Source organism: Enoplosus armatus, chromosome 13 (assembly GCF_043641665.1).
Source record: "Enoplosus armatus isolate fEnoArm2 chromosome 13, fEnoArm2.hap1, whole genome shotgun sequence".
Taxonomy (NCBI): Eukaryota; Metazoa; Chordata; class Actinopteri; order Centrarchiformes; family Enoplosidae; genus Enoplosus; species Enoplosus armatus.
The window spans coordinates 22463514-22473977 of record NC_092192.1 but is presented as its reverse complement, the minus strand read 5'-3'; the positions used below and the strand labels follow the sequence as shown (position 1 = coordinate 22473977).

General features: G+C 45.5%; 1 protein-coding gene across 2 annotated transcripts in view; it reads right to left on the bottom strand.

Annotated features, from left to right (window-relative positions):
* The window catches only part of LOC139295171 (homeobox protein PKNOX2-like), a 30757-nt gene extending 23053 nt beyond the window's left edge, over positions 1–7704 (bottom strand). The window contains exons 1-3 of one of the 2 annotated variants that reach the window (XM_070917297.1): positions 7618–7704; positions 4801–4937; positions 3977–3988 (exon numbers count right to left, since the gene is read on the bottom strand). In XM_070917297.1, the coding sequence (XP_070773398.1) occupies positions 3977–3988; positions 4801–4937; positions 7618–7704 (236 nt within the window). The remainder of the gene's footprint in view (positions 1–3976; positions 3989–4800; positions 4938–7617) is intronic. The other variant, XM_070917294.1, reaches the window with a different exon arrangement.
* Positions 7705–10464: the final 2760 nt, after the last annotated feature.

Here is a 10464-nt window from a genome sequence, read left to right as displayed (position 1 = left end):
GGAAAGATGATATGCACCACGCAGGGCTCTGCGCCGCAACACTGGCATCTTTGTGAAAGCATCCCACCACTGTCAAAACACAGAATAAATCCCAATTTCTTTTCCCTTTCCTGATGCGAATAAAAAAACGTGTTGCACATCACGGACAACTGTTTCTTAAGCCAAGTGGAGATCAACATGTTCGACCAATACATTCTGCTGAAATACACCCAAACGGCAGATTGTGTCTTTTTTTTAAAAAAAAATTTTATTCTAGACAATTTAGGCAAGAGAGCTGCTCTTTCTGGAATAGCGCGCAGACCGTGGAGATGCAGCGGATGTGAAGCTCGTACTGTACGCAGCAGATGTGTAACACACTTGTCTTGCTGTTCACCGTCGATTCCCTGAGTTCTCTACGTTGTAAAGCGAGCGAGCGGTTTAACTCAAACAAACTCATTAAAGCGTGACCTTAAAACAGAGCGTTCGGGTAAACACGGCTCTTCTACCCGAGCTGTTTCTAAGCATCACAAGGACATTTCTGTTTTTTTGTTTTTTGGGGGAAAAACAAAAAAAAGGACTTATTATGATGTCTCTTTCAATTAAGTGCTTGTTTCCGTCTCGAATCTGCGACTCCATCAGCCGCCGCATCCGCAACCTGAAAAACAAAAAGCTTCGCTGGCTTTTTAATAAGATGCAGAGAATCCAGAAGGATCTTTATAGTAAATGCCACAACTCATTAGGCTAATTACCCTATCACACGTTCACTCCGCCGCTAATAACAAAGTAGGCAGAGAGACAGAGAGGGGGAAGAGAGGAAACCACACATCTCCTCATAAAGTTGGCATTCTGGCAATTAGCGAAAAAGAAACATTAAAAGCCCGCACAGGCTTCCCGAGCAAAATAATTAAAGAAAAATGGCAGAGATGTTGATTCTCCGTGCTCTCCTCCTTTCAGAGGCTACAGCCCCCCCCCCCCCATATGAGCACTGTGCCGAGGCAGGAACACCGGCGGATCTGACTTCTATTAAAATAAGAGTGCTATTTGTGTCTTTTTGCATAATTTGACTCACTGTGGGAGACGGCGACTTGTGAAGTCAAATTTAATTGCGTTTATAACAAGGTAACAAGGTGCGTTTAGTCATTAGCTCCTTGCATGGGCAAAAATAATTCGCCCCCCACCCCCCAAAAAAAAAAATTTCTAATCTGCTCTGCCTCCCCTGAATACAGAACAGCGAGGATTTCACTTAAGAGCTACAAATGATCATATTTCAGCAGCACATGCTGGGGAGTCCTGAGCTCTTGTTGCTCCCTGAGCTCAGCGCTGCCTCTGACGCTGTTGATCACAGCATTTTAATTGGCCATCATACACGTTCACACACTCGGCTTGGCTCTGTGTTCGCCGTAGCACCATTTAACCGCTAAGTAAGTCAAGTTCCCGTCTTGTTTTAATTCTCGTCCTTCGGACACTGATCATCCATCCATCCATCCATCCATCCGTTAGCTACAGCCGCTTGTCCTTTTCGGAGAGGGTCGCCAGTTAACCTGCATGCAAACTCCACACAGAAGGGCCCCAGCCGGGCCGGCCTGCAGGTTTCGCACCCCGAAAACCATCTTGCTGTGAGGGCCAGACAGCTGTATTTGCCTGTAAAATGAAATAATACGGACCCTGGTGCTCTTTAAAGGGATTTTGTGGAAGTGCTGAAAACTGAATTGCAGGAGCACCCCTTTAAATGTATTCTAAGGTAATGAATCCTCTCACTAACTGATAGCGCTGCAGAGGAGGTGAGCCTGACGATGACTATGTTAAGCACTCTATTGAATCCTCTGTGGCGTATCAGAGTGTCTCTGTCCATGCAAAGTCTCCTGTACCGGGACAAATGAAGAAATCCGTCTTTGCGTTAATGTAGTTCAATGCATGGGAAAATGAAACACATTTTCTGCATTAAGTTATGTTTGCAAATATACCATGTCAGGGGAATATTCATCAAAGAAGTAGTTCCACTGCTTAACATCAAAGAGCTGTGTTAGCAGTGTTGTTTTGCCAAAAAAAAAAAAAATATATATATGTGTGTGTGTGTGTCTATATTTATAGATATGTATGTATGTATTAGTATATACAAGGAATAGCATTTTGGGAAATATGCTTATTTGCGAGTGAGGTGAGAAGTATAAATCTCGTGCTGGAATCACAACGTGGTTAGCCTAGCTTAGCATCAAGACCGGAGGCAGGAGGTGACGGCGAGCGCTGGCTCTGTCCAACATGCAAAGAAAAATACACCTACCGACGCCCAGCTGTTCGTTCCAGCTCGTACTCCCTAGAAACCATGAACCAGGGGTTGGCCATTAAGTACCAACCATTTCTAGCATTGTTCAATTGGGGTGGGGGGGGACGGACGTAGTTTTACAGGTGTGCTGAAGACGTGGTCCTATATGCGTTCAATATTTTTTTACTATTATTTTCATATTCAGAAAGTGTTCCCATTCACACATTAGTGCCAACAAAATGGTACTTTAAACTCTAAACGTACGCTTTATATTGCACTACAAGACGGGAGATTTAATCGACGAGGTGTCAGCAGTCCTCTCTTCACATGGGTGGGTGGGGGGGGGTCCTGCTTTTTGGTATTAACTAGAGCCTTGTGTTTATGTTGCCATCTACAGCCGATTTATACAAAAACAAAACAAAACATGTAAAAGCTTCCATGTAAACTGCAATATGGAAGACTTAAGCTATGATGTTCCCGTGGGATTTGGCTCACAGCGTCCTCTTCTACTGTGCGCGTTTTAAAACAGTTCGGCGCTAATTAATGCACCCAAGAACGGATACACAGATCCCAGCCCTTATAGAGGCACTCCAATCAAGCAGCTAATAAAGTACACTAGCATTATTAACATTCATGTATTCTCCATAGAAGACGGGAGAGCTGGATAGCTGCGACCGTACTTAAATTAACGTGTAAATAGTGAGCTCGATGTCGTTATAAAACACGTCTGTTTTTGCTTTCCTGTGTTTGTGGTTTAGGGAAGGAAGAGGGGGGGGAAAGTGGAGAGATCGAAAAAAAAAAAAACCTGTGTGGAAGTGGAAGAGGGGCTGATTTGGACTGAGCCCCCCCCTCCCTCCCCTCAAAACCACCACCACCACCACCACCACCCGGAGCTGCTCCAAACATGGCTGCTCACATCAAAGGCAGCCTGGTATCTCAGAGGAGCTGCTGAGGACTTTACAGCAGCTCGCCTCAGGCCCGAGCAGGGGGGGGCTCGCACCTCCTCAGACAGCAGTGGCGGTGCCCGCGGGTGGGACCCGAGGAGCCGGGACAGACGGCCCAACGCAGTCTGCAGTGTCATCGCTACAGGACGGGGGCAGCGCCAGACGGCGCAGCGCAGCTTGTGCCTTACTCGACTCGACAAACCCAGTAAGTTGTTGGTTTGCTGCCTACACCGGGAGATCACCCAGCTCGATTAAAAGTGGCTGTATTTTGAATAATTTACTTCATAAATAGATAATACAAGCTCATTATGTGGGTGCATCAATATTCTAGTGATAAGCTGAGAGAGGAGTGAGGTGTTTTTTTTATTTATTTATTTATTTTTTTTTCACTAGAGTTTTGGGTTTCACCCAGCAGTGGTTTTCTTCCCTATTTTCCTACACCTAACAAGGTGGTGCCTTCGAGGGGTTCAACACGGTAAATATAAGATTCAAATTTGGAACAAATGGCTGTGGGGTGATCTGTAAACAGGGTGAGGAAAAAGCAAAAAGCTTATGTACAGCTGACAACACCTCACAATGCTTTTTACTCCGAGACGAATTCATCTCAAACACGTCTACCGACAGAAGAATCTTCGAAGATCAGGGATGGTTCAGGTGCATTCATTTTTGACACACAACTGAAATCTCTTTTCACACAAGTGCAGGAAGTACTATTAGCAAATAGAAGTATTAGCAAACCAGCAGTTTCATTCCAAAATGAGGTCTCTACCACTTGAAGAGCGACGCTTACCTTTGAAAATGACTGTTGGCGTGAAAGAGAAATAAATGACGTTTTTACAATTTGAGTCTGGAGCCTCGCACAAAAAACAACTCTGTTTGCCCGATGAACATTCTCTGTTTAAATGCGTGCTTTTTGGTTTCCTTTAGCCCTCTCCTGTATTGGCTTATAACCCAATACAGCGACTGGAAAGCAGGAATTCACGCATGCATTCATTCACTGTCTCACCCGAATAATCAGAACCACGAGAGGCTAGAGCCCGTCCCAATACACACTGTAGAGAAGCCCGACCACTGCCAGTATATCAGATGCTTACTTTAAAGTCAATTTATTGAATTTGAACGAGAAGGAGGAGGGTGCTTTTGCTCGCCTTTGATGAGCGAAAGCGTTTACTGGAGGTGCTCTTTGGTTTATGAACGACACTAAGTGAAAATTGAAGGAGGCACCCTCCCAGTACTATTTTCGAGAGCTTTTATTTCACGGCTAGTTTAAGAGAACATATTAAAAACAAGACTAGTTGCGCGTGGCCTTCGTCGGCAAGTAGCACATTAAAAGTCGATTCGGTACAATTTCTTGAAGCCAGCGTGGGGCTAGAGAGAACATGCAATAATTACTTCAAAGGAGGAACGAACGGAAAGGAAAATTCAAGGGCAGAATGGCACGCATTGCCAAAAACTACTTTGACAAATTTGCCACGTTTATTCACCAAAAAGGGTGTTTCACTGCTGGTTGGCTTTGGTCAGGGCTTCGCGTTAACTGTGATCATTCTGGCAAATGTGTTTTTTGGTTCAGATTCGTGCAGACGTACAGACCCGACAACGGGATATTGGACCTACCTGTAAACGGCCCTCTTGTCAGATTCAAGCTGGGCCTGGGGGTCAAGGGTCACACTGACAGAGGTATTTCCTGCTGCAGAGGCTGCTGGGATATGGACCTGTGGGGTCTTGGTGTTCTGCTGAGTGGTGCCCGTCATCTGGGGGGGGGGCACATGAAACGATCACAAAGTTACTTGTTACACGCCAAATACATTTCAGGTCGCTCTTATCACGCTGATGTTTGTTCAAGTGTTCGTTTTTCTGATGAGTTATTTGGTGCTATAAAAAAAAATTTTGTACAATGGGAGGAAGCGGATATGCGTCAGCCATCTTTATAAACAGTCCATGGTCTGTACCAATTTCACGGCAACCCATCTAATAGCATTTCCATCTGGACCAAAATGATGATGGCCGACCGACAGACTTGACCCTTTAAGCCTATAAAAAGGTTTCATGTTACGTTTGAACAAATCAGGCGCGTAAGCAAAATCAAGAAAATGTGTTTCAATGTATTGATTTACAGTTAAAACGATCTAAACTGAATGGACCACAACCGCGACGCCATAATTAGCTTTTGATTAGCTTTAGCACGGGCTTACCCCTGCTGGTGTTTTTGCGACCAGAAAAAAAAAACCCCCAGACCAATTCAGCCGCTTAAACCTGCATCCCCGAACTGCTGTCAATCAGGCCAAATTTGAACGTTCGCGCGACCAAAATGACGTCAAGTCCTCACATAGGCTTCCTCTCTGAGGTCTGAGTAATGTTTTTTTTTTTTTTTTTTTTTTTAATCACTTTTCAAAGGCAATAAGGTGCAACATGCATCTGACGGCGACAGACTGCAAATGAGGTTGTAGGCTGCGAGGAATCATTGCTGCCTGACAGGTCAGCAGCCTTGTAATGAAGCTGTTAAGCGAAAGGAATGAGATGGGATAGATTTGGTAATTGAACAAGGCATGCTCGGGTCATATATATATATATGTATAGACTCCAGTTAAATGATAAGTATTCAATTAGCATTTCACAAACTGAGCCCGCGTGTTCACAACTGGCCATACTGCTGAGCCACACGTGCTGCGTTGCCCCGCTCTGAAGAACCACGGCACCGGTGGCGGTTTTTCGGCCTGGAGTCATTAGAGAGTCTGTTAACTTCTCTTGATGTTATTTGCGACGTGCTTTTTTTTTTTTTTTTTTTTTTTTTTTACTACCAACACGATCCGTTGTCTTCTTCATCCTTTACCCCACTTTCCTCTCTCCTTCGGTCTCTCTGAGGAAATGAGTCGAACAACCCCCACCGCCTTCTTCTTCTTCTTCTTCTTTTTTTTTTTCTTTTCTTTTTCTTTTTGAGTCGGGGTGGGGTGGGAAGGAAGCTTCAAGTCTTAATCCCAGCACCAAATGGGAAATAAATTAGCTTCTTCACACTTAACTAGCTCTCATTTGCATTTGCCGAGCGCGCAGACGGCAGCGCGGGAGCTCTCCCCTGGCACTAATCCTCTGGGCCAAAAAAAAAAAAGAAGCAGACAGAGGTGGTGTGGACGAGGGTTAGGCGGTCGGATGAAACCTGCTCTGCCTCCCTGGTCCACAGGTGTTAGACAAAGCCTGGGCCCAGCCTCAGTCAGGCTCCATTAATTACGCTGACCTGTTGGTGGCATTACGTGTTGCTGGGGCTTGACCTCTTGTTCTTACTCTTTAGCATACAGTACGTATCACTCTCGCGCTCGTGTCTCAATTACAAAGCACAATTCGGCCTCGTGAAAAATCAGTGTGATGTTCCCGTAGCCGTGTTTGGTGCTCAGCGGCTGGTTTATAGTAATATCACTGTGTGCATCCTGACATTTTTTTTTTCTCTCTCAAGCTACCACTGTAACATTCGTATAGACTTCTATTGTGTCTGTGCAGGCGACTGACTGTTCATACTGACCTTTCGAGACGTTTATCTCGTGATATTAACTTTAATATTGCTGCAGTCACTTTGAACTTTACTGCAGTTAACCCCAAATGCTCTGACCAAAACGGTACTTACATATTTATTTTATCACCTCGAACCCCAGCTGTGAAGCATGGTACATATACTTCCCCTCCCGAATGCCAACTAATGTGTCCGGTCTGTTTGGGTTTCTGTTATTGGAGTTTGCTCACAGGAGCTCTAAGGGGTTTAACTGACCCGAAACATTAGTGACGTCACTATGAAAGATGGCGTAGTGTATATATCTTTTTGTGTCAGACACAACTTTTTGGCAAAAAAAGGAAGATATAGTTGTTTATACATAGGCCACATATATATATATATATATATATATATATATATATAAATTTGATTTCCCCGTTTGATGTGATGACAATGCATGATGGTAATGTCCGTATTTTGTCACTTCAATACATTTCTACATATTGAGTTTTAATAAGTTCTGAAAGCTTGGTTTTCAAATTTGAAGTACTAACTTTAAATAAATGAAATAATCGGGGCTAAATAAGTGACAATTTACTTCAAGTTTGGGGGGGGGGGGCATTCTAAGTCATTATTTATTAAGGGTTTAACACTCAAAGCTAATCTGCTTAAACTAATTAACTGTCATCTGATAATGATTCAAACTTTGAGACTGCTAAACTCTCATTGGTGCGCAGAAATACATGACATCACCTTTGTCCGACGGAGCCTCGCCCCAAGTTTAAAGCAGCGGGGAGGAGCACAGGTAACCCAAACACGAAGCTCTATCCAAACAATCAGTTCTAACTTTGTTAGGACCCCCGCCGCTTGTGGTTACACGAAAGGCGAAATTTCAGTGCCTTTGACATTCATTCTGAAGGTGCACCGAGCTCAATCGTGACGGAACCTCTGACCTGTTGGCTCTCCTGGTACGATGGTGGAGGAACGCTCTGGGTGGCCATCATTGTCACTGCAGGTGCTGGGGACACATGTTGCATCATGGGATAGCTTCACATTGAGACTGGGGAAAGACAAGGGAGGGAGGGAGGGAGGGGAGGGGGGAAACAACAACACAGGAACATAAACCAAGTGCAAGGAGTGATTGTAAATTCTATTACAGCAGCAGCCAGCAGGTGCTGCTATGATTAAATAATAGGAGATGAGATTCTCACGCAGCATCCCTGCTCTTCCCCTGTCTCACTTCCCCTTTTTTTTCCCCCGTCTCCGTTTACTAATTCATTTCTTTGCTCCACTTCCCCTCGGTCTCCCACCGCATGTATCGCGTCGAGCTGACAGAGCAGCCGGGATGATGTATTAATACGGTGGTGATCTAACAATGCCACCAAGCAGAAAGAAAACAAAGCGGCGCAGACTCAATCACGGACTCCTTTACAGAAATACTTTACATACCAGCAGGTTCATAATGACACCGCAAACAAACCCGACTACTTGTTTACCAATTACTGACAGCTATGCTTGTTTACTAATTACAGTACAGCTGGCTTTAAAGCAACGCGTCGTGGTGGAGTCACCTTGGTCGCCTCTATGTGTTTTCTGCCGGTGCTGTCGCTGCGCTGCCACCGAGCCAATCAAGAGGGCTAATTAGGGCTCTTGTTGACGGGCTAATTGCTATTGGCCGGGACCCCACAGGGCTGAGGGCTGTACCCTGCGGAACACCGCTGTAACCGTTGGCCCCCACCCCCACTGAAGGAGCTAATTGGTTCAGGGGTACATTACACACAGACACACACACACAGACCCCCTACCATTGCTGCAACTTACTATAGGCCAGCACAGCAGGTGCGCCATCCTGAAGCTACATATAACCTATGTGTATACGCTGCATGAAAATATCCTGTAAATTAGCTATTTCACCTAAGGCGGGGGGGGGGGTGTTTTGATAGGTGTGGGGGTAAACTTTATCATTTAAAGCATTATAAAACATAAATGTAAGCCCTGATCTTACTCATCTGTGTATTTGCTGCTTTATACACGTATCCAGACAGTCAAATCAACATTTCTTCACAGCCCAAATGTTTGCTGGACACCTCGCACCACTGGACTTATTGGGGGGGGGAGCCCCATAATGCCACATTCAGCCACATTCAGCCACATTCAGCCTTGTGCGGCCATGAAAGACAGGCGGCAGTTACGGTGGACTGGAGCAGTCGGGCTGAAACGGTATTGACCCGGAGGAAAACGCTTGATCATAAGCTCGTGAAATGGAACTGGAACATCTGAGTGAAGAACCTCTGCACCGGTTGCGACATCCGCTCAGAGCCGACGCCGCAGGAAACATCAATGTGCGGTAAATCCACCTGGCCACGAAAGCCGAGGATTTGCAGGACGTGACTCCGAGCTGCAAAGTTCCGGCCTGATGACAAAGAACTTTAGCAACCAAATGTTGTTTTACAAGAATGTAAAAAGGAGTATCACTGATACACGTACGGATATTGCAGGGGCGGCACTCTATAAAAACCCCCACTGCTGTACGCCCCTCCTGTAGTCTCGCACATCTGTGCGTTGAGCCCCGCGTCGTTGGGTCGTTTTCAGGTTCCCGCTGCCAGACAGGAAGTGACAGGAACATCTCATCCCTCTCCTCAGAATCAGGACAATGCACAACAGACGTTCCCCGCCAGTGAGCTCATCCCCCACTGAGACACCCCCCCCCCCCCCCCCCCCGCCCCCCAGCCCCCAGACCCCAGACCCTGGCAGCGTCTCTGAGTGGAAAAGTCAAGACACAAGACAACTGGCTGAGACCCCTCCTCCCATTCGAGTGGCGTCTGAATCCACCACTGCTGCCAACATTTTGATGTTAAGTGACGGTTTAGTTCCATCGACGAGTTCTAATTTGGGGGTTTTGGCGGCGCATCTGCATGTTCCATCGCGTCACACTGCGCTTGTGCACGAGTGTGTGTGTGTGTGTGTGTGTGTGTGTGTGTGTGCATCCAGTGCGCCATTACACGAGCATGACTGTTCGCCCCGTGTGCGTTCACACTTGTTTGTGTGCCACGCGCGCGCCCTCCGCGAGTCACTTTGTGTACTGATTGCGTCTTTGGGTTTCTGTTCTCCTTCCAACTGGTATCAGCTGAAAGGCATCTCCTCTGTTATCAGCCCTCATTTTAATTGCAAATGCAGCGAGCGTGTTAGTGATTAAATGGAAAATTGCACATTAATTGATGAGACCGAAGATAAAGCAATTCCAATTACTGCACAGTATTTTAGGCGGCCTCTCAAGTTTCGCCATCCCTCGAAGGAACAAGCTACCAAACACCAAATTTGAGCAGGCAATCGTGCATCCATAAATACACACACACACACAGATATAATACGCGCCATGCCACGGCCGCTGGAGCGTGAATGTACGTACAAGAACACTGCGAAAAGCGCCAACAAACAAGACATTCAATTCCAACAGTGAAACAACAACAAAAAAAAACTCGCCTCATGAAACTAAGTACAAAGCACTGAGTAGAAATCTCTCTCCAAAAAACCACTCTCCCTGAACTCACCAAAGGTGTACGGTTACACAATAAGTGGTAAAATTCATTTTGGGGACAAATGACATGTTTGTTCCTCAACAAAAGGCCTTTGAATTATTACAGAGTTCATAATGCATATCAATTGAAAAGTGCCTGTAGTCGCAATCAAAATTCAAAAGCAAGCATAAAATGGAAAATGAGAAGTAGGCATAAAATTATTCCAACAAACATCAAAGGGTTTTGTGAATTTGGATTGGAGGCAGTCGCGCTCTTTCATCG